This window comes from Haemaphysalis longicornis, unplaced genomic scaffold (genome assembly GCF_048455015.1).
Source record: "Haemaphysalis longicornis isolate Haplotype H1 unplaced genomic scaffold, Haemaphysalis longicornis Haplotype H1 scaffold_4, whole genome shotgun sequence".
Classification (NCBI taxonomy): domain Eukaryota; kingdom Metazoa; phylum Arthropoda; class Arachnida; order Ixodida; family Ixodidae; genus Haemaphysalis; species Haemaphysalis longicornis.
In genome coordinates, this window is record NW_027526361.1 from 97,711,281 (window position 1) to 97,735,897 (window position 24,617).

At 47.4% G+C, this 24,617-nt stretch overlaps 1 protein-coding gene across 1 annotated transcript; it reads left to right on the forward strand.

Moving 5' to 3' along the window:
* The first annotated feature begins 128 nt into the window (after positions 1 to 128).
* Tfiib (transcription factor IIB) lies at positions 129 to 15,540 on the forward strand. The gene is made up of 10 exons (XM_077707366.1): positions 129 to 276; positions 973 to 1,083; positions 2,770 to 2,851; positions 3,581 to 3,685; positions 4,698 to 4,784; positions 6,034 to 6,163; positions 6,882 to 6,991; positions 8,894 to 8,988; positions 9,690 to 9,766; positions 13,383 to 15,540. The coding sequence occupies exons 1-10, from the start codon at positions 260 to 262 to the stop codon at positions 13,514 to 13,516; spliced, it is 948 nt and encodes a 315-aa protein (XP_077563492.1). The 5' UTR covers positions 129 to 259; the 3' UTR covers positions 13,517 to 15,540.
* The last annotated feature ends 9,077 nt before the right edge of the window (positions 15,541 to 24,617 follow it).

The following is a 24,617-nucleotide window of genomic DNA, read 5'->3' on the forward strand; positions in this document are numbered from 1 at the left end:
TGGTATTATATGGTCATAAAGCATCAGTCGCATCGTCTTAAACATCATTTTTGAGTCTACTCGATTCAGTCTTTAATGTTTTGTGACGTCAAATTTTTGCAATAAATGACACACTAGTTTTGCCTTTGCTTGCACCAGTTCTGCACCAGTTCTGCTTCGAACAAATAAAAAGTTTTACGTCTATTATCGACTTTAGCGCAGGTGCATCGAACGCACTGCTCGGTTCCATTTCTCGCTGTGATTCTATCAAGACGCTGCGATGGCATCTGGGTCTCGGTATGCGAAAACTCTTGCTAACTCTTGCTTTTTAATGCAATAGGACACTGCTTTACGATGTTAAATGTTTCCGTGAATAGATGATTGCATCTGGTGTTGAATCAAAACTGTTGACTTATCCTTCTCTACACTATGTTATGTTGGAGGAGCCCTCGAGGTTACCAGGTTCTATTCTTGTAGAACTGTAATAGCGCATCAAAACGACGGGCTCTTTAGGCTTTATTTACAGTTAATTAACCTTTGTGAAGCGCTGAGTGATTTCATTATCGCATTCTCATTAAGCTTTTGATAATATTCTCAGCTCAAGTGCTTTCGACGTCACACTAGCGTTCGAAACCGACAGCGCTGCTAAGCGCGCAAATAAGTACCATACGGCCCATCGCCAAAGTATATCGGGAGATATTCTTTTTTGTATGACAAGTTAGCGTTCGTTACGCCGAATTAAGTTAATATGCGCTACTTAGGTTATGTAGGGGGACTTGCTACGTCTCGTGTGGAACCTGACTGGTTCCACTCTGAGCGCGGGTCGGATGGCGCCTCAATTTGCTCACGTAGTGTCGTCGAACAGCCCCGTAGCTTGTTGCACGCTAAACACTTGGAGAACGCTCCATGGAGTCGGTTGATTGTTTCCTTGAAAAAAAAAAAAAAAAAATGAAGCTTGCACCAAATGGCCGAATGTGCGCCTTTTCTTCTCAGTGGTGCGAACTCTCGCGTCTTCTGCGCCAATCACCCGGATGCTGTGCTTGTGGAGGACTACAGGGCTGGCGACATGATCTGCCCGCAGTGCGGCCTAGTTGTTGGTGACAGGTACGTTTTTCATTCTTCAAGCAACCTTACTACTCTTCATCCAACTTCAGAATCCAACTCTTCATTTTGTTCAGAAGGACGTGTTGGTGTGTGAGTTGGTGCATATTCTCAAAAAGTGTAAACTGCGCTAAGGAAGACGCCACACAGAGGGAGGTACACAAGGACAGCCGCTTTGTTCCGTGCTAGTCCACAAGAGTCGGTGTAGCTCGTGCCAGGGATAAATATTTTCCAGGCAGGTCAAGCAGAGAACACTTGCAACCGCAACTTCATTCCCTCCGTTATCATTACTGTGCCTGCAAACGTTTCCTTATTGCAAGGACGGTGTTATACCCCGGTTACACTAGGGTCCGAATGCCATTCAGAATCCGCTGTGCTCCACTACAATTTCGATGGCACTTGAAAGCTTTAACGATCACTCGCCGGGCTGCATGGCACTGCGGCTGTAGAGTTCTGTTTTTTACACAATATTAGCAGCAATCAAATTTATCGTCAGTCTTCGGCATTAAAATGATATCAAATTATCAAAAACGTAAGCTTTGACACGGTTTTTGCTTAATTCAGAATCGCAGTCGAGGTTTTTTGTGCTGTCTGGCCACACTGATTTGTCACTTGCTCGCACTGGTGCTGAGGGTACGGAATTATTACGTCTTGATATTACGATTTAAGTGAACGAGAAGTTAACAAAGTCCCACAATTAAGAATATTTTGTTTGTTTTAAGTGCGCCAGTTATGTATTTATTTGTGCTGACTTGGAAGTGCTAGAAATGGCATTTGAGAGCCCAAACGTATCTCTCGGTGCTCATTTGGCTCGAATGTCATTTGAGCTGAACGGCATTTCAAAACCCAGTGGAGCAACACAACTTCGCATTTGAGTCAAATGACATTCGGACGCTAGTGCAGCAGGGGTGGGTATTATACCCCTGCTACACTAGCGTCCCAATGTCATTTGAACCAAATGTCATTTGACTCAAACGCCAGGTTGTGCTGGTACACTAAGTTTTGAAATGCCATTCGGCTCAAATGACATTCGAGCCAAATGAACACCGAGAGAGACATTTGGGATTTGAAATGCCATTTCTAGCACTCTCGCACGCAGCGTCTTCGATTGGCAATAAAAAATACAATACTTCCGTACATCGGGTCGCCGGTAATGGCCGCCTTTTCTATTCAGTTTCGGTTCCAAAAACGCCAATGTAGCGAGCCGTTTGAATCGCAAACGTTGATGCTTTAAGCGCAGTATTTTGCATTTCGCGCCCTTTTTATGTGTACTATTAGGTGGCATTATTTTTACGTTGTCGAAAATTTGAGTGCAGTTCGCCTTTAAAGACCACGTGCTTGCCTCACACTTCTAGGTCCCTTTAGTGGTCAGATGACAACTGTGCGTACTAGTGCAAGGTCAATGTGCATTTGGTTCTATTTGGGTGCTTGTGTTGCTAAGAAAAAAATTTGCACTTTTAAACAAAAAACGGCAACTACTAACACCCGGTGATAGTCCCATAGCTCTTGTGTCGCTTGTATTTTTGGTTCGTTTCCTCAGTAATGTCCTACCAACTAGCCCAGAGTTCAGAAACTGTTGTAGGCATCACAGAGTGCCCCAACTTGTCTGAACTGAAGCCACCCAAATTACTGCGAGAACTACTTGTGCGTCCCTGTCTTACATTCCACGTTTTATGTCTTATCCAACAGGATAGTGGATGTTGGAACCGAGTGGCGAGTGTTCTCCAATGAGAGCAACAATAATGATCCGGCTCGAGTGGGAGCTTCTGAGGCAAGTTGCCTCCTCTTCCTCCTCCCCCTTCTTCTTTTCTTTTTCTGTTGAGCATTTGTGTCCTAAAGTTCTGTAACAAAGGTTGCAACTCATGGTTTGATTTTGAGGGCAATTAAAATTTTCAGTTTAAATTGCAGTAGACTGCCGTTAAGGCGAAGTCGAAGGGACCGTGAAAATGTGTTCGTGCTATCAGAAATTCGTCTTACACAGACGTTTTTTACATTGTGGAAATTACAACAGAGCGAAAGTGTTGTTTATCTTAACCATAGAGCTTAGCTTGTCTTAACCGAGTTCGTCTTAAATCTACTGTGCTTATATGTTTAGGTTGAGGATCGCGATTTGAAAAGTTTTTGAATATGTGTAAACAGTCATACGTAATGGCCCCTATATGGTTGGGAGAACGAATAAATTCATTCCAAACATGAAAGCAACGAACAGCAAAAATTTGCGCAACTTCTTTCTTCCCCCCTTTTTTTTTATTCGATTCAGAACAGAATGCTTGTACCTGATGCAGCAAAAGTGTCAGTTTCACATAACCACAATTTTCGCACACAGATGCCGTTGACAAGGGTTGGGGATTCAAGTTTTGCCCATGATGTTATGGGGTTGATGCCTTGGCGTAGTGGTAGCTGTAGAGTTGCACTTTAAAGAGGAGAAAGTGACAGAATTACTGCAATTAGTGTCATGTTGGTTGCTGCAAACAGTGACGTGTGGCTTGGTTGCGTGCAGAACCCGCTGCTGAACGGCAGCGACCTCGCCACCATGATCGGCAAGGGCACCGGAGACGCCAGCTTTGACGAGTCCGGAGCAGCCAAGTATCAGAACCGCAAGACGGTAAGCTTTCCTTCCACAATTTCGGAACCATTGGCACACTTGAGTAGTAAGGCTTGTGTTTGGAAGAGGAAAGCGAGCCACCCAGAGCAAATTGGAAAAAAAAAAAAAAAAAAAAAAAAAGAGCACAAAACATCATGTGAAAGTAACAAAATGATCTTGCATGACGTGTGAATTTAAAGTCAGTCAGCATTTACATCACTGAATCAAAAGGAACGGCTTGGTTCATTACTTGTCTCATTTTGGCGGTTTGGTGAGGCAGAAACAAGGCATGCAAACATCTAAGCTGCAGGAATGCTTGGCCACTTGGGCTTCCACTGAGCATTACGTGTCATTGCAAGGCAGGTTTCATGGCTAGTGAACTACCGAAAACCAGCGCATTTGGCCACGGCATAATGTTGAAGAGTGTGTGTTTAATTTTGTACACAAATCAAGTGGGGTGCTGCGCATCGCCTTTGCACAGTGCACACCACGCCGGCTATCCTGCTAACTTCCAGTTCATGTGGTTCAGTCAGCATAACAAGAGGACAATTTCAATTGAACATATGGAAAAATGTGTTTGCATTAAATTTTAACTCGCTGATTGTGCAAGTTTTGGCTATCTGCCTTAGTCAGCACACGTGTGCTAAAAAGCACACTACTTTATTTGCCATCCTGTCGCATTAAGCTGCATTCAGAAAGGGATCTGGGTCAAGGGGTATGAAATCGCTGCAATGTTGTGCTGCAGCCCATTGCTTTGTCATTGAGTCGCACAATTAATCGCATGAAATGCAGCAAACAGAGTGGGGGAACTTGTGCAGACCGGTATGGTTTAGCAATTTTCACACCTTCTCAGCCATATTAATTAGTCATTTCCTTGTACTTTTCGTGGGCCTTTTGTGGGTTGGTTGGGTGGGAAGGAATCGCCCTTTTTTTTCTCCCTCTCCTTTGCATGCAGTCTGGTTCTAGGATATGTTAAGGTATTTCTGCCTAATTTGAGTGTCTCCCCTCCCCCCTCAACGTGTCTGTTTTACAGATGAGCAGTGGGGATCGAGCGCTGTTGACTGCATTCAGGGAGATCAGCAACATGGCGGACAGGATCAATCTGACCAAGACCATAGTGGTAAGGGACCGAGTGTGTTTTAGTGGCGTGGGTGCAGTGTGACCAAGCATCCAATAGTCCCACTGGGGGTGCACTGAACCTTCTGCAAGTGTTGTAGCTAAAGAGTGTGATAAAGCATGAATAAAGGTAGCTGGGCAACATCACTTGTTAACGCACGTTTACTCGAGTGCACCTTATAAAACCCCTGCAATGCTTTTTTTAGATGTACTTTTCTGCCCTGCATTGTTTCATCAGATACAGATGCAAGAAACATTATCTTTATCAAAACATTGTCGACAGGCAGGTGACTTCTGCGGTCTCCGCTTTCTGCTTGTCGGCACTGTATTGGCGCGGCCGTCGCGGTGCCATCGAATGACACTGTCAAGAAGCGCGGAAAGGAGTTTCCCAGGTCAGACAACCGTGGCCTTAAAACTTCCAGAAAGCGGCGTTTTTCGCTGCCCTCATTGGTCCCACAATGCGTCATCATTGCGGAGAGTGGGAAGTGAGCAGCAGTCCCCCAGTTTTCAAGAGAAAAAGCAACCTTCAATTCGCTTATATTTTTAAATTTAAAAATGAGATAACCCTATCATTTCCGCATGGATATTGATAATATAATTCTTTTTGCAACTGTCTCTGCATGACATGAAGAACAGGCGTAAAGCCTGAGAAGTACCTGCCGCGGTGGCTCAGTGGCTAAGCATTGTGCTGTTGAGCCCAAGGACGCAGGTTCGATTCCCAGCCACGGCGGCCACTTTTCTGATGGAGGCGAAACGCAAAAACGCCCGTGTGTGCGAGATTTCAGTGCATAATAAAGATCCCCAGGTGGTCAAAATTAATCCGGAGCCCTCCACTTAGGCGCGCCTCATCGCCTGCGTTGCGTCCGCGCATTAAATGCTACAATCAATCAAAGCCTGAGAAGTACCTCAAAGAAAAGCGTTGTGGGTATCCTTTAATGGACAGGTGAAGCAGGAATGGTCTGGTAACGAACACGTAACAGTAATGGAACATGGACTTCAGCAATGCCACATTCCCTGGCATTGTTCATGCTCATCTGAATGTTAAGACCACGAGCTGAACTCCTTCACAGCTGTGTATGCTTGTGATATTGTAAAAAAGGAAAGAAAACATTTTAATGAAATGAGACGTAAAAAAAAAAATGAGAACAAGTCGGATAGTATTTCCTGTATTGAAAATGATGGAGATAGCGCTCAAAGCTTGTATGTCTTTGCTATTCAGTCCACAACTTCTTTTCTCTCCTGCTTACCCAAAGGACCGCTCCAACCTGCTTTTCAAGCAAGTTCACGACGGCAAAACCCTGAAAGGACGCAGCAATGATGCCATTGCATCAGCGTGCCTGTACATTGCCTGCCGCCAGGAGGGAGTGCCTCGCACGTTCAAAGGCACGTCACCTTTTCTTCGTCACCATGATCATCAGTTAGTTCGTCCACTCTGAGACGATGATCTCTCGCCCAATGGATCCCACCCACCACTGTCTTGTGTTAGCCAAACACCCTCTCCTTTCAAGTTTTCAGTGTTCTCTCTAATTAGTACTTGGCCTTATCTCTTTTTCCGCCGGTATCTGTTCTGTTACTCTCACTGTACGGCTGCTGCCTGCCCTCTGCATCAGATACCTGCAGAACTCACTAAACTAAGCGGGGAGAGTCGTCAGGATTCCCTCTGCTCGGTGCATTGTACACTTCTGTTGGGGATTTCATCCTATGCCATGGTACACAGCCCAGTGAGGCTTTATTTCACTTTTCAAGGCCTCCAACACTACAGGGAGAATGAAGGGCTTGTTTTGATGCACAAGAAGCTTGAGAGCGTGTAACCGCTATTGTAGCGTCACTTATGATGTCGCAAAGAGTGGCTTCCAACGTCTGCGACAGCTAAAGAGCAGTATGTTAGGAAGCTTGAACTTGACAGGAGTGCAACACTCGAGGAATCGAAAGGTCTTGTCCTGAGGATTAGCGCTGAAGTGTGGGCATATGTGGCATGGTGTTTGCCAGTCCTCTTACTTGCAGCGTGGTGCGCGTACTTATTAGTCGTATTGTAAGTTGACGGAAGTCCCCCGCTTGCCTGTTTTAGAGCAGCGCCGTTTTTACTTTGTGGCCCAAACAGAAATCTGTGCTGTGTCGAAGGTGTCGAAGAAGGAGATTGGCCGCTGTTTCAAGCTGATTCTCAAGGCACTTGAGACCAGTGTGGACCTCATCACAACAGGAGATTTCATGGTAAGTGTAGATATGTTCTTATTAAAGGATTGTCATGACATGCAAGCTTGCTACTAAAGTTTTCTCAGTTTTGTTTTAAAGGGACACTAAAAGGGGTAAACAAGTTGGCTTGTATCGATGGATTATGGTGCCAACAATCTAAACACACCATTCTCACAACTAGAAGTTGTTTAATAAGAAAATAGCAGAAACGTAGAAACAGGGGACCTTGCCCTGTGCGCTTTTGGTTACCACGGTTTGTGGCATCACAAAAGTGAGGAACAGCGAGAGCTGATTGGAGAAGCATCTGTAAATGTTTTTCTGAAATACACAATTCCGATGTGGTTGGGCACGTGAAATAAACGTAAATCAAAGCTTTCCGTGAGCTCATCATATCTAAAAAACACAGACTACATCTTTTATACACTACAAGACAGGATGCCTCCCTCACTGTTCCGTCAGCTGTCATACTTTCAGCTTTCTTTTGGGAAAGCATTTGCAGCTATTCTAGCCACTGTAGCATTGGTGTGCATCTAGCGAAGTCCATAACCTAGGACGGTGAGCGACTGAGCTTCTGCTAGCAATATACCCGGCAGGAAGCAGCTAAAGTCCCTTGATTAGAATTGGCAAAAGAAACAAGGTGTACTACAGGTGGCTAAGCGAGCTACCCGAGCTTCCAATCTCCCGTTCTCTGCGTGGTGTAGGATGAGTAGGAGGAAAACACATTTAAAATGTTGCTATCAGAAAAGTGCATCCTGTTCGAATATAATCGCCTGTGAAATTACCTACTGCGAGTGGTTAGCTTACTGATGTACCCGTTCACCTCGAGCCTCCATTGATAATCCACAAAGCGTGCGTCGCTCTGTGCGGGCAATTACGACTACTGACACGGCTTCCGTGAAGACTCAAGAGGGTTCATTTTACACTAGGTTCGCACTGCGCGAGAGGAGATAATATAAGATGGGTGTACTCGCCACAGGATGGGGATGTAAAGGTGCCAGCCTGAACAGCGCCAGCGGGGAGCCCAGGACGCTGCGCTTGATATTCGAAACGGCGCTTGTTGCTTCAGAAGTGGCCCCATGCTCGCAGCTGGCTCGATGGGGGCTGGCACGCCGGAGTAGGCAGGCACACCAGCCGCTCGAGCATCTAAGCGTGTTTCTCATTCCGCCGTTGAAAAATCAAAAGTGCAGGCCAGCATCCTTGGCCAGAGAAACGTTGCCGCAGTAGACCTGTGCGCCGCCACTAGCTGTTTTGCTCGCACCGCTGCCCGTGCCCCCAGAGTCAGCACGCGGCGGGGATTCGCTCCTATTTTGTGACGTCACAAAAAAAAATGAAAGGGAAACGGGTGAAAGATATGCCAGCTTTATTTACTTATTTCTTAACAAATAATGAATCGTTGCTCGTCGAACAAAATCTGAGATAGCTACGAAACGTAAGATCTTTCAATTAAAACAAAATTTGATTCAGCCTTTATCCCTTTAAGTTGTGTAAATTTGAAATCGCCAGGTCCCTATGGTGCAAGTTTGCTGCAGCATGTGTGAACCCAGCTTGAGCATTCTGTGCTGCTGTTTAAGTGCTCTGCCCAGTGATCTGTCGCTTGCAGGGTTGAGTGCAGCATGAGTGAAGGTTCCTGAAATGGTGATGGGCTGGAGTGCCTATGCTATCCTGGTCACTGCGATGTAATGTTACCGTAGCAGGTCACTCAGAGTGATAGGAATTAGTTTGCCAGACTGAGCTCTGTATTCAGTGTCATTACTTATGAAGCTTTGCTCGCATCTCATGGTGTAAACAGGGGAGGACGCACCCTGCATCTGCGAAAGTTTAAAGCTCCGACTTTTTACTGAATCCGAGGGAATAGAATGCAGATGCAAAATAGGGGTTGCAGACAGAAAAGGTAATGCTTCCTGTTTTGTCCTTCCACAGTCTCGCTTCTGCTCCAACCTGGCTCTGCCGTCGTCAGTCCAGAAGGCAGCCACACACATTGCCCGGAAGGCCGTTGAACTCGACATTGTTCCTGGGTGAGTAGAGCAGTTCATGAGACGTATGCGAAGTGCAGTGTCCGTGTGTTTCCTAGAAACCTGGTTATGGTTATGCTTGTGTGGGAGGAAGTTGCGGGCCCTTACCTAGATTTGCGTAAGATGCAGCTATTGTGCAGTCTGAATATCTGACTTAAAGGGTAGAAGAGATGGAAGCGGTGGTCTTGTGTAAGGGACATAGCGTAAAGTAGGGTTTTTTGGGACGAACTTCTGTCCATTGTTGGTTGAACTTTGGCATGGCATCAGTAGTTCCTTGTAAAACAGTTCTTGTTATGTTCGCCAGTGCAACAGACAACACCTAGTAAAACAGTGTAGCAGTTGCTAGGGTGGTGTGGTCCTGTTGTCTTTATAGAAATTCAAAATTTCACGCAAGAGCTGTGCCATCCTTTTGCTGTTTGTAATAGGTGTGCCATTTAGCCGAGAAATCTGGGATCCTGGCACATGAGATGGTTTAAAGGAACCTGAAAAATTTCATCAGAATTATGTCAAGCACAGGTTGCCTGTCTTTCTTTCTTTCTTTTTTTTTTTTTTTTTTTTTTCAATGTGTGGGTTGCAAGGAAAGAAGGAAGGCGTATGGCTTGTTTTCACTACAGATTACTCTGAACCAAGTTTGTCCGCTCTCCTGAAAGGAAAAAAGAAACGTGTGATATGGTGCCAACTTGCAATGGAATTTCTCTTCACAGGAGGAGCCCCATCTCGGTCGCTGCAGCCGCAATTTACATGGCCTCCCAAGCCTCGGAGGACAAGAAGTCGCAAAAAGGTGACCCCCTTTGCACAGCCAGGCTCACTAGTAGTTTATGGTAAAACAACTCGGACAGAGTCACGTAAACTTGTAGTGCACTGAATAGACTGTTCAAGCTGAGTATCACATTCCACGTGCTAAGCGCTCTGCGTTGTAAGTTGGAAGACAGCAGCAGCCGAACAGTGAAGGCGAAAGCTCGCTGGAAGTAATATTTCCTGCCGGCATTAGATCAGCTGCTAACAACACTTGCTCACTGATTGCTGGGTGCCGAGTGCCTGCCAAAGGATAATTGGGTTTTGATAGCGGTGAAATGCGGTGGCGCGGCCTTGTGTAAGTGACGTGGAAAAACACGTCTCCTGTGTGAAATTTGCACAAGCCCATCCCAAAGGGGCGTTCATTTCCAGTGTGTTTGAACGCACCTTCCGAAGTTGTAATGTGTGTTGCTGCAATGCTGGGGTCACAAGTCGTACGGCACTGAAAGTGCTGGCCTAGTTGTATAACCGCCAGGCATATGGGCTAATTACTGCTGGTTTTATTTGCTTAAGCGCTCACAAGGGGGGCACAAGAGCCGTACAGGCCAAGTTTCGATGAAAAAAAAAAAAATTTAATGTTTCATAATTTTCTTCTTTTTCGCCACGAACAGTATTGCAGCTATTTCCCAGCATACAGAGCAGCTAGGAAGATAATTTCTTTTGCAGCCTAAAGCTGAATGTTTAAACCATCCAATACGAGAAGCAGATTCTGCATTTTGTGTTTCAGTAGTTGTTTAATTCGCATTATTTCTGATTGGTTAGCTGGAGTACTTCAAAAGTAGAAGTTAGAATTGCTGTAAATTTGCATGTGATTGCAAAACAAAAAAAAAACTGCTTCCCACATTTCGTTCTCCACAACTTCTGGTATCTATTCATGTCTTGCAGGTAATTTTTTGTAGGTTAGATTTTTTTCCATTGTTCTGGAGAACTACATCAAAACTAATTGAATTAACGAAGTCGGTAAAATTCGTAATTTACTTCGTTACATTGAAATTTCGCTACATTGAAATTCGCGGTTATAATGAAGTGTTCATCCCGTGAAGCGTTTCCTGAAAAAGAAAACGTGGCGCGCATACACGGCCGGCGCACTGTTTCTGTTTCTATTGGTGCTTAATACGCGGGCATCAGCGTGATCCGCATGGAGCGTTTTCTTCCCGCAAAAACGTGCCCCGCAAGCCACAGGCGTGCTGACGCAGCCGCGGAGACCAACCACGCGATGCGGGTAGCTCCAGCGACCAATTAACCGCTCGCTGAAACGCAACTCGAGGGGCAAACGAGAGGGGTATGCGAGAAAAAAAGCGGATAACGTGGGCGAAATTTTCACTGTAAAACGTCATACGCGCCGCTTACGAGAGCGCCCATCAAATATCCTTCGCGGCGGCCTTATCGTCTAGCCAGCCAGCATCCCCGAGCGCTTTGAAGCTCCCGCCATAGGGTGCACGCCTCCCCAGTGGCGAAACCATGGTGAAACTGGTCAGGCTCCTCCCACTGCCGCGCGCAGCGCGAGTCACTTCCTACCGCCAGCACGCAATCACGGACGCCGGTGTGAAAAAAAACGCGCGTGCAAGGTTCATAAGGATTCACAAATACTTGCTGGGACGACGAAACCCAACAAGCATGAGCGAACTCGAACGAAGTGCAAAGCGGCGGCAGCGGCAACACCAGAGGCGATTAGGCTTACTACCGCGGAGGATATTTGATGGGCGCTTTCGTAAGCGGCGCATGTCACGTTTTACAATGAAAATTTTGCCCACGTTATCCGCTTTTTTTCTCGCATGCCCCTCTCCTATGCCCCTCGAGTTGCGTTTCAGCGAGAGGTTAGAAGCGGTCGCTGGAGCTACCTGCATCGCGCGGGTGGTCTCCGCGGCTGCGTCAGCGCCTGTGGCTTGCGGGGCGCGTTTTGCGTTTTTGCAGGGAGAAAACGCTGCGTGCGGTTCACGCTGATGCCGATTAAGCCGTAGACGATTAAGCTCCGACAGAAACAGTGCGCCAGCCGTGTATGCACGCCACGCAGTTTGTAGGCTAGGGACTTAAAGACTCCGTGGCTGGCTGCATCCGCGGCATTGGGCGACCCGTGTAGCCGTTCGCGTTTTATTGGGACCCCGTTTCGGCGCTTGCGTCTCCCAAAATCTACTTCTACAACTTAAATACCGTGCCTCGTTCTCCATGAAACTTCGTTACATTGAAATTCCGGCAAACGGGACTTCGTTACACAGAGGGGGAAAATACATCGTGACAAAGTTGCAAAAAACGTCGTTCGTTACATCGAGGGTTTCGTTACATTGAAGTTCGTTACATCGAGGTTTAACTGTATTTGAAATCGGATGAAAAAACTGTACAAGTCCATGAAGCTTTATCTAGATTGGTTGGAAAGCAAAAAAAAAGTCTGTAGACCAGTGTTCCCTCTTTTAAAGTCTGACTCATTTAAGACTGACTCGTTGCGTCTGTGTAAAATTTCGAGTGTGTTTGGGGAATGTGTGGGTAACATGAGATTTTTGTTTGTTTGTCTGTGCAATGGGAAATCTAGTGCATACTTGGGGGTAGCTGTATGATATGGAACTCTCTGGCTTGAAGCCGAGTGAGTGTGTTTCAGCTGGAAAGCTCTGTCGGGAATTTCTCAGGCTACACAGTAGGTTTTAGCAGACAAAGGGCCAAATTGCCCCTGAAAAATCACCTTTTTTTTTTTTTCTCCTGGTGTGTATGTAACAGAACTGTAAATACAGTGGAACCCCGTTCATATGTTCCTCACCGAACGGGGAAAACCAAACGTAATAACTAGGAAAACACAGCAGTGAAAAGCCTTTCAAAATGAACGAACACGGCGTAGCTTTGACTTGCAACCATGTGTTTCTGCAACTCTGGCCTAGAATGTAGGATTGCCGCGTTTTGCGATCACTGGAAAACACCACGCCTCGCAATGCAAGGTCCCTAGCAATATCAACTCTCTTCTGCGCTGGCGGCTTGTCTGCTGCGTTTAGTACGTCAAGCTTTTCCTGAAGGGAAAGTGCCTCCCGTTTTCGCAACGCCATCAAGGCACGACAAAGTTCGCTGTTACAACTTCAACGGTGTTCTCAAAGCTTGAAGCGCATGATGACAATAAGAGCACGGGCTATTCTTGCGGTAGTGCTTTTATGGCAAACCCGCATTTCCGGCATTCTGAAGTGAAACTCCTCTTGTAAGCGCAGTGATGATGGTGATAGCATAGAGTAAAAGCCATCTAGTGGGGACGAATCGCACCCACGTGCGACTTAATGCAGTTAGTTTCGTGGCCAATCCTGGCCAAGGCTCGTCGAACGTCAAAATGGCAGTCCACGCATGTTGCCTGTGCGGCTTCGTAGTGTCAGATTGTGACGGATGATCCAGGAACGCACTTTGAGCCACGACGTAACAGTGAGGATTTTAATACATGGGACTCTATGTAAGCAGCGCCTGGGCTAGACAAAAGCAACGTAGCAACTGGGAAAACGAAGCGCTGCGGAACTTAAGAGCAGGGTTCTACTGTATATGCTAAATGCACACATACTGCCCTCTGGGCCGCACTGTTGTTGGTGGGTTCCTACCTTGTTGGTGACTTGGCCTCTTGGTTCCTTTGCTGTGTGCAGAGATTGGCGACATTGCGGGTGTGGCTGATGTGACGATCAGGCAGTCGTACAAGCTCATGTACCCACGAGCCGCCGAGCTGTTCCCGATCGACTTCAAGTTCTTCACTCCCATCGAGCAGCTTCCGCAGTCCTGAGGGGATGTCTCTCTTCCCACATCATTTTCTTCCACCTCCTTTTGTTGTTATTTTTTGTGTGTGCAAAGAAATTTGCGTATCTTGGCTTAGGTTATCTGCACCTGTAAGTGAGAAATTGGTTGGGAGGCAACGATAACATCGACCCATGGATTTTTTTTTTTCTCTCTCTTTTTTTTTTCCAGTCGATGTAACTTTGTGCTGGCAGGGGCGGAGTAAATTGTGAACAAACATGGCTCGAGCTTTGTTCGACAAAAAAGTCATGCATGATGTGTAGCACAACAGCTAAGGCTGCTGTAGCTGTGCAGGGAAAGTTGCTGTTTGCATGCACTGCCTTATTGAGCAAGAAAATTGCTGTTTCAGCTTGTGCAGTGTGGGATCTGTGCAAGGGGTCGGAAAGATATGAGAGTGAATAAAGCCTGTGCCTGGTTCACGAGAAATCCCTTTCTTTTCCCATTTAAGGAGGACTGGTATGCCAAGTGGTAAAAAAAAAGCAGTTTTGGCATGCCTTTCGAAAATAAAATCCCCAGAATCTGGCACCAAGTTAACCAAGTTCAGGTTCTAAGAAGAAAGGGTAACTGCTGGTACCTCGTGAATTGTGTTTGCTATTCAACTGTTTACGGACGTTCCCGGTTTTGGGATACAAGAGTTACACAATAACATGTGAAAGTCAGCTTTGCCACAAGGCACACATGCCCTCCACACTTCCTAGCATGGCACACATTGGTGTACTTTCTTCTTCACGAGACACCAAGGTCGTGTGAAGTTGTTAAATATGCGGCAGACCTGCATTTAATTTATGCGGAAGAAATGTAACTGTTAAGGTTGTGTACATTTCAGTTTTGTGTTGCCAACCCAAGGGGGCACAGAAATTTGAATCAGTGAGCATCTCGGAGGTGCTTGGAGAGACAAGTTGCTTTTTCTCAGCTTGAAGAAACTCGTTATTCATTGTCTGTGCCCAGAGACGAGACTCGAGTGGGAAGCTATTTACAGGGAACAACGCCATGGATCAGAAAGTAGACTCTTCTCAATAATGGCAGCACCGAAAAATCCAAGATTTACTCATGATTGAAACTTTGCTTCATTTGAAGGACTCTGCCGATCGTTGTTACTACATCTGCAATTATGTCACTCATTCCACTCAGAGATGGTGCCATGTCCTTTTCAATGACGTGTTTGCTTTCGATGGCATCTGCACTGTCCGGTTGGTAATGTCAGTCGGCAGTTGAATGAAATACCGTATCTTCCTCTTTCCTAATTAAGTTGCCAGCCTAATTATAACACAGTCTGCTCTGGATTGGCATCTTGGTTATTCAACCACAGTTGTCTTCCAAATTAGGAAAGTTGTATAGTGTCTTTGAGGTTCCCTTGACTGTGGTGTCAGGGATACTCTTGATCATACAACCCCTAGCACAGTATCTAATGCTCATTTCAATGCCTGGAGGGATCTGTCGCTGAGCCGTGGTGTGTTAAAATGTAGACAAACTCAATTCTGTATGACAGTGTGTGAAATTAAACATGAGTCCCAACTTCTTTATTAAGCACGGGTTCAAGTAGCACAAGTGTGTAAAAAGCACCCTGTACCCAAGATCTCTTTTTTTTTTTTTTTCTTGCTGTTTGCTGAAGTTGGATTTATTTAGTCATGTATAAAAGTTCTGCGCACATTAGACTAAGCTTGACGATGTCCAAAATGATTTTATTTGCAGTAATTTCGCGTTATTTATATTGACGTCACAGTCAAGTGTAATTTTTGCTCGTGTCTATTTGCGGTTGTCGGTGCAACATTTATAGCGCTGACAAAGCAGCTTAATAAGCTGTGTGTACAACGCTGCCCTTCAAGGAGCATCTTGAATGTGGTTTGAGAGCGTGAACGCATCTTTTTGCAGTCTAGAAATGCACGTTCTATTTGTGAGAAGTTGTACAATAAACTAAACAAAGTATTTCATTGACGGGGTGGTTAAATACCACTTTACGTTTGTTGACTACGGCAATTTGTAAAACGCAAAATAAAGTTTTTTTACGTGTTAGCATTTTTTTATTGGTGCCTGCACTAGTTGTGCCAGTAATAGTGAAAGAACGATTTGATCTATTCTGAAAAAAAATTTGGTTTCATCAAGAAATCATTCCGTAACGGCTTTTCCTTCATATGAGCTACAATGTCCTAAATGCGATTTTGTTTTTGCCTCTGTCTTTCTCATTAATATGGTGTTTTGATCTGACCGAAGCCTTGTTCTAAAAGGTAGTGGGAAAACGTTTTTATTGAGTGAACAGGGGAAGGGGATGTGGTGTTACTAAAAACGCCATGTTTCTGTATTCATCAGCAGTGTATCTTCCTTTAACCCTTGGTTGACTGCTTCTTTGTGGAGGCACTCCAGCTCATGCTAATCTTGTGCCATAATCCTTTGATGCCCGAAAATTCATTATTTTGCTGAAGTGTGTGAGAAGTTTTCTATGGTCTAAAAGGACTTCCGTCATCACAAATATGAAGTCAGAAAAAAATTCGGTTTATCAGGATGGACACTAGGACACACTGGGCACTGGCTGTCCATGCATCACTTGAACAAGAGAGCTATCTTGATCACCTATCAGGACGGACACACTAGGCACTGGCTGCCCATACATCACTTGAACAAGAGAGCTATATTGATCACCTATCAGGACGGACACATTGGGCACTGGCTGCCCATACATCACTTGAACAAGAGAGCTATCTTGATCACCTATCAGGACAGACACACTGGGCACTGGCTGTCCATACATCACTTGAACAAGAGAGCTATCTTGATCACCTATTAGGACGGACACACTGGGCACTGGCTGTCCATACATCACTTGAACAAGAGAGCTAACTTGATCACCTATCAGGACGGACACTAGGACACACTGGGCACTGGCTGCCCATTCATCACTTGAACAAGAGAGCTACCTTGATCATGATTTATGGTTCAAGTGAAGACAACAATGTAAAGTTTGTATTGCTGACATTTGTAATAACAAGGAAATTGCACAATTTCGGTTACCTGTCACTAGCCCATTGAGCCACCCGGGCTCGATGCAAGTTGACATGCGTAAACAATATTTTCTTTTTAGCATGCGGAAGTGTGTGCTGCCCTCTCGTCGTTAATTTTTGAAGGTCCGGGATTCTTTGCCTGTCTATTGATGGTATTAAATGTCGAAATAACCACAAAGTGTGAGGGAAAAAAATATTGTCTGAGTTGTTGCTCGTGAACAACACTGGGCATCAAAGGAACAATTTCTTTTGCAATGGCATCAGCAGTGACAACTTGTCCAAAGTACTTGTACTCACTGAGGTCTTCTATCTAGGCTACTTCAATTTCATAACCTAAGCTGGGGCAGTCTTAGTACATGGCTTTTGTAGGCTAATTTCACTTTTTTTGCATTTATCTTTAAATGTGCATATGACTGAGTTTTTCAAATGCAGTTCCTGAAACATTGTTTGCAGGTCCTTTTCAGATTTTCAGACTCGCTGAACCAGCCAGTGTCATCTGAAAATTTGGGAGACTAAAATTTTCCCCATTTACTCATGCATGGGAACATCTGCCTACCCAGTCAATCCCAACACAAGTCGAAATGGCCAACAGCTTCAAACGAGTTGTGATAGCCTGCCAACATTTTATTTTTGGTTAATTGCGTTGGCAGGAATACATGGGCCCATGCGCATAAAGTGTGGCCTGGTACAGGTGTGAACAGGTGGCTTGGGTTTGTACGACACGAGAGGTAAAGGGCCCCTGCCTAAAGAGAAAGAGACTGTGTGGGGTGGCATACAGATCAAGTGCTGCCTGTAGGGGTGTTACTGGAATCCCCCTAGCGGCCCATTTCGAACGCAGCAGCAGGAGGCTCTGGCCCACTCCCCACTGTCACTTTTGCCGCACGTTCACGACTGAGATTTACCGTTTGTATGCGTTGGAAATACATATTTATGTGGAGCAGTCGCTCTGTTCGCAAATGCGGTGTATTTACAAGAGTGGGAATGCTTCCGATGTTATCTTAATGGGGCACATTCGGTCTGTATAACCGCGAGGTGTGTGTCCGAGGCTGGCGTCGCGAAACCGGCATATGCATGGAGCTGATTGTCATTCCACTGCTCTGAAATTTACTAACAGTGTCCCAATGAGCAGCATATCATCAGATGGCCATGCTGCACCTATACACTACAATGTAAGTCAGTTTTGTATGCTTACATAATCTAGCGGAGCACTCGTACCTGACCACGCCAGTTACGCTTTGTACCTCAGCTATTGGTTACTACCCTCTACGAGCCAATGTGGCATAAATTTCACTAAGATTGTACAAATGAGGTGCAATAGATATTATTCTCTGGAATAAACACACTTGTCGCGAGGTGAGCGCTCAAACATTCATATATCCTCCGCGAGCAGAGCGGAGATGGGCTAGAATAATCCGCGCCAGCGACTAAACACTTCTTCGAAACATCATCATATGACCCAGGGAACCTTCGGATTCTAGCACAAACTGAAATCAGAGGGCCTTATCAGATACCACACTCTTCCAATGGCACCTTTTATCGCTTGTGAACTGCCTACCCTGTTTACTTCCAAAAAAGCGTCCGCGCTAGCTGTTCGTGGAAGTCGGAAAAAAAAAATAACGTGCAGCTTGTGTGTGTGATTACTAAAATGTTCATTCCTTGATTTCCGCATTTTTGCACAATAGTTGAGCATCCCCCTCCACTCCCCCCCCCCTTATGTCTTGTGAACTGGAAGTGCATTTCGCATCTAGTTGGTCTTTGAGCCTACCAGACGAACGTATACCAATCGCTTAGGGTGGGTTGCAGGGACTCTTGGTTGACTCTGCGCGGCACTGTCGCCGCGTAGGTGTTTCGGGCCGGGATTTAGCATCTCCGACGCTGCACTGGGTTTTTTCATTCCCGTGCGAGCTATTCTGTTTCTTCCGGACTTGTAGACCATTTGTTCTTCCGTGGTTTCTTAACTTTCCTTTGTTCTTTCTATAAGGTATGAATGGGCACATATTTTACGACGTGGAGCCTTGGAATATACTTAACATTTTTGCGTGGCTTATATCCCCATAAAAGGCACAACTTATTGTCAGGCATTGGGTAATTACATTCCCGAATCATTTTTCTACGACGTATACTATGTTCAAAACAAAGCGTTGTCTGCGCTACGAAACGAAACCAACCTCTCACTGTGCCAGTATAAGGTCTAAACGGAGTGACAATAGAATTCGCGTGTGCTGACGTATCCGTAGAGGTCAGTGGTGACATGCTACCGCCGTCGCCGACGCCCGTAAGAGGGGCCAAGAAGCACACAGAACCGCGTCGACATAGCTCTTGTTCGGGTTCGAGCCCTCTAGCAACACGCAGCTGTTTTTTGAAGTGCCCTAAACTTACTATTTGCTTACAGACATTACCATAACAGTTGACGGTGCAAAAAGGCAAAAAGAAGCGAAAGAGAACCAAAACACTGCATGAGCCCTTATCAGCCACGCAGTGCTCATCCCGTAAGCACTGCAAAGGAGCGGCGCAGGCAGTGCAGCGATCGCGAAGCTCGAGGCGTGCAGTGCCACCATAATGGCACCCAGGGTAGGGACAAAGTTCTCGGATGACTTGGAGTTTGCATCTTAAATCTGGCCGCAGAAGTACAGCAATGAGATGGTGTTTGTCAGCCTGCATGGTGACCCAATGTAGGGTAGCTTGCAACTGGTGCTAGGAGAACCAGTTTTGGTGCTGGAAAAATTGTGGGTAAAGTGTTGGCGGGAGTGGGATGAAACAGGGCTCTGTGCTGCGGGCGCCGCAATCTCCGCTACTAATCTGGCAGTGGAATTGCCGAAGCTTTAGACTTAAGAAGGGTGACTTACAACAATATATTGCTAATCAATCTCATCCCCCTGATGTAATAGCTCTGCAAGAAACGGCCCACCCCGCGAAAATTCCCGGCTACGCAACCCACATCACTAATAACGGAAGGGATGTCTGCACCCTAATTAGGAAAGATATCACGGCTGTTCAACACCCCTTGACAACAAACACTCACGATAATATTCTAACCGAACTAGTTCCTCAAAAAACGAAAAGAGGTCGAAGCATTTTTATCCTCAACATCTATTGCCGGCCGAAAAACAAAGCCCCTGGACTGGCTGATATCATTCGACAGGCAAAAAGAATAGCGGGCTCTAATCCCTTTGTCATCGCAGGGGACCTAAACGCCGCACACCAAGCCTGGGGCTACATGTATCAAACCAAGCGAGGAAGAGAGCCTCACCCTCATCACAGACCCATGCACGCCAACCAGAATCGGCACTAGCTCGACGAGAGATACCTGTCCGGATCTTACCTTAACATCAAACATCTTCAACGTTAATTGGAGGAATTGTGAGGAAAGCTTAGGAAGTGATCACATGATCATCGAGACTAAAGTTTATGGCCCGTCATACAGACGGCAATTAGGAGAAGCGAAACTTACGAACTGGGACGCGATAAGGAAAAAAAGAAGTCAAGACCCCACCACCACAATAGAAGACATAAACGCATGGACCCAAGACCTCTGCAACGATATTTCACAAAACACAAAGAAAATCCAAATTTCCAATCAAACACCGGCAGTGGACAATCACTTGCTTCACTTGTGGGAAGCCCGGCGCAGCTTACTGCGGAGATGGAGGAAGCAGAGACACAACAGAAAGCTCCAGAAGCGGCCCAGAAAACACAGAAGCGGCCCAGTTTGCGGCGCAGCTTTGCCGCAGCTTTGCCGCAGCTTTGCCGCAGCTTTGCGTCGACAACCTCCGCCCGATTCCGGACTAAGCGTAGACTGGAGGTGTGGAGGAGCCGGACAATGGCGTGGGTGGGAAACAATAGGGGTGGGGGGCCAGGTGCAGAAGTGTAATCAACCTGCTATGACACTCACGGGTGTGCTCGGGGAGTGTCAACCCGTTTCAAAGGGGTATAGCTACAGATCCAATCCAATCCAATCCCTCACCTCCTGCATCGGGAAGGTGATGGAACACGTTGTTCTATACAGGTTGCAAAGGCACTTAGAAACTACAGACCAAATGCCCCACACCATGTTCGGATTTCGCCCGCACCTATCCACGCAAGACATCCTACTTCAACTGAAAGCCGACATCTTCGAAGCAGCCAGTAGGACCACGCCGAAGGCCATCCTCACATTAGACCTCAAGGGGGCCTTCGATAACGTGGCTCACAGCGCCATTATGAAGAACCTCAACGACCTCGGCTGCGGCGAAAGAATGCACGAATACGTCCGTTGTACAGACCGCAAAGCTAACATCAAAATGGGAGACCTACAATCCGACGTTTTCTCGTGCGGAAGTAGGGGTACGCCGCAAGGCGCGGTTCTGTCCCCAATACTGTTCAACATCGCTTTGATTAACCTCCCAAAGGAACTGAACAAAATTCCGGACATCAAGCACGGCATTTACGCCGACGATATAACGATTTGGGTGGGTAAGGGATCGCTGGGAACCATGCAGGACCGCCTCCAACAGGCCGCAGACGCTGTCCATGCGTACGCAAAGCAATGCGGCCTCACCTGCGCGCCTCAGAAATCGGAGCTTCTCTTGGTTCAAAAACGCCACCGGGATCCCACCACGGACATTCACGTCATGTTGGATGGCATCATGATTTCCCCAACTCGAAACATCAAGATTTTGGGAATGACCTACCAGGGAAATTGTAAAAATACGCAACTAATACGGAAATTGGACTCGTCAACCGCTCAGATCGTCAGGATGCTCCGCCGCATTGCCAGCCAAAAACACGGAATGAAAGAACAGGACATGCTGAATCTTGTTCAAGCTTTTGTAATATCACGAATTACGTACGTCGCCCCCTACGCCACCCTCCTGACCGCAGAATGGCGGAAGATCGATACCATTATACGAAAGGCCTTTAAACAAGCCCTCGGACTTCCGGCAAGCACTTCTTCGTCTCGTTTGATGGCGCTAGGGGTGCACAATACCATAGATGAGCTTACAGAGGCGCACCTGAACGCCCAGAAAGCGCGCCTAAGCACTACCCCGACAGGCCGGCAAGTACTTATGAACCTGGGATACTCCCCTTTAATGGAAATGGACAATGCCGAAGACATTCTACCGGAAATTAGGTCGAAGCTAAAAATTGCTCCCCTGCCAAGAAATATGACCCCTCAGCACCATGAAGGCAGAAGAACCGCCAGGGCACAAACCCTTGAACGGCATGTACTGTCACTCAAAAACAACAGTATTCACAGACGCAGCGGACTACGCACGTGCAAATACTAAAACAGCGGTTGTTGCCACCCCCACTGATCTTATTACTAGTGTCACCCTTCGCCAGGCTACCATCCTCGAAGCGGAAGAAGCGGCGCTCGCATTGGCAATAACCCAGACCAAAGCCAAGACTATTATTACAGACTCGCAAGCGGCGTGTCGTAAGTACATAGCCGGAAGGATTTCCACAAAAGCCCTGCGGATCCTAGTCCAAAACCCCCCTGAAAGAACAGTCAAAATCATTTGGACGCCTGCCCACTCATCCCTTCGCGGCAATGCAGCGGCTCACGCTCACGCCCGAGATCTTGCTCGCCGGGCACCGCAAGAGGACGATGAGAGGACCAGACACCCACTTATTACATACAACGACATCACCCAACACTACATGCTCACACGACGCACCTTCCCGCCACCGGCAGAAAAAATTAACAAAAGAACAACAAGTCACCCTCCGACAACTTCAAACAAATACATTTCCACATCCCACACGGCTACACGCCATTCACCCCACAATATACTACCCCCTGTGCCGGCACTGCGGCAACCCAGCAACGCTCTTTCATATGGTTTGGGCATGCCCTTCAAACCCAGACCTTGCACCAATTCCCAGTCCTACATACGAGCAGTGGTAGAGTGAACTTGCCAGCTCGGACCCAAGTAAGCAGCTCTGGCTTGCTGAAAGGGCGAAGACGGCAGGCCACACCAACGGAGTCCTGGACTGAGGACCCCGCCCACTTACAAGCTCGATGGATCTGTCCAATAAAGTTTTCTCCTCCTCCTCCTCCTCCTCCTCCCACAGTGTCACCATGGGGGAAAAAGCCGTGGACGGTTGTGTGGCTTTTCACATTCTTTCGTTGTTGATTATGGCGGCATACCTGGGCCCAAACTGGAAGCGGGCGAGAATCGGCGGCTGGCCAGCGCTGCAGCTGTAGACCTGCATGGCTGCTGGTTGTCATCGAAAAGTGCTGCACACCTGTGCAGGGGGTTGGCAGGAAAGCTGTTCATAAGGTGTCTCCCTCTTTAGAGGAGGAGGGGGAGGAGGAATAAACTTTTATTGTGCACACCACGATGTGCTCAGCCTGCCTAGTCCAGGAGGCCGCGAGTCCGAGCTGCGTTCAGAGCTCGTTGCATCAGGGCTTGCTGTCGCTCTGGTGCTGAGCTAGTCAGCTCGGACTCCCACTGCTCAGGGTTGGGGGATGGGATGGGGTTAGGGTGGTAAGGACAAGAGAAAACAAGGTGGTAACTAAGTGGTGAGAGGTATGTGACAGTGTGGGCAGTTGTAGGGGAAAAACTCCCACCTCCCCTCGCGGGAACCCCTGTGTAGATGCGACGCATAGGCAGAGCGGCGAAGGGACCGCGTTTTATAGCGCGCATAACGCTGAGGGGACTGCGTAAGCCGGTCCCAGTCGATGACGGCGTTGGCGTACTTGCAAAGCGGCGTGGACTCTAGGTGTTTGAGCCAAGCGTGGATGTTGCTTCGCCGGAGAACGGCACACCGGTTATATGCGCAGCGCGCCCGAAGGAGAGGAAACCGCGGAAGATAGAGTACTGCACATGCGCCGGCCCCAGCGCGTCTGCCGCGGCTATGACGCAACACAATCCAACACAATCCACTTTAATCCAAGCCAATCCAATCGAATCCAATCCAATGCCCCTCGCGAGAGAGTGTTCGCTATCGGAGAGGATAGGGGGTGAGCGGCGGAGAGCGCAGCTGGCGCGGCGAGGAGAATGGGGGAGGTGTGGACAACGCCGACGACAACGACGACGATGCCGGAGGGACAAGGCGAGTGAATCAGATGCTCTGCATCTAAAAAAGGGACGGAGAGATGTGGTGTAGGATGGGGTGATTATACAAGGTTTCAGTTTGCAGGCGGCGGTAAATGGTGGCGTGGTGTGTTGGGAGGGAGGGGTGGGGCGGGGGGTATTTTCTTCATGTGTGCCTGTAGTGGGACAGTACGGAACAGATGGTGGAATCAAGGGGAGGGAGCGTGTCTTCAGTGGTGGGAGGGTAGCACCCGGTGTCGGTCCTTGAAGTTGGGAGTGCCCGGTAGTGCAGATCGCGGGCTGCGGCATGAGCCGCTTCATTCCCAACCAGTCCGGCATGGCCAGGAGTCCAGACAATGGTCACTTCTAGGTCCGGAGGCAGGCAGCGTAGCATGGGTAAGGCTTGATGTGGGGCGAGACCCGCGATGGGGAATGCCCACACATTCTACGCCAAAAAATTCCCTGCATTTCCCCGAGGGGAAGAATGTGAAAGTGCGAATGCACGAGTTGAATTTGCGCGGTTCGGTAATGTTCGCGAAAGAGAGATCACACACACACACACACAACTACAAAGAAAGAAAGATGCATTTATTCACAGACACCTATTTGTGTTGTCGTTGTACTTGATTGCTAGAGCGGATCTCAGCTTTGAAATTTCGTGTCAGTACTCCTTTAAGCGGGTGCATTAGCCCTTCTCACGCCCGATTCCTGGCCAATCCCCCACGTGGGTATGTGCCATGTCAGCGGCCAGGCAGCGCGCGCCCATCTCCCCCCGTTGCCAAGAAAGACGAGGAGATTCCTGGCCAATCCCCCACGTGGGTATGCTATGCGGACATCGCCGGTGGACGCAGGTTCAGGGTCGCTTAAGAAGTGCATCGCACTTAAAAGAAGCTTCCAAGACCAGGCGGGTGCGGCTGAGGTGGAGGAAGAGGAGGTGTGAACGAGGCACGGGCAGAGGGCGAGCGAGACCGAGACAGGAGACAAGGCGGATATGGAACGGGGCACGGCACTGAGAGAACCTACGTACGACGTCCGGTCTACGTGCCACAGCGAGGCAAGGCCGTCGCAAGTATCC

Excerpts from the sequence above, each read along its gene's own strand:
- Tfiib (XM_077707366.1), top strand. Across the intron at positions 2,852-3,580 it reads CTCGAGTGGGAGCTTCTGAG|AACCCGCTGCTGAACGGCAG; the intron begins GCAAGTTGCCTC and ends GGTTGCGTGCAG. Across the intron at positions 4,785-6,033 it reads ATCTGACCAAGACCATAGTG|GACCGCTCCAACCTGCTTTT; the intron begins GTAAGGGACCGA and ends GCTTACCCAAAG.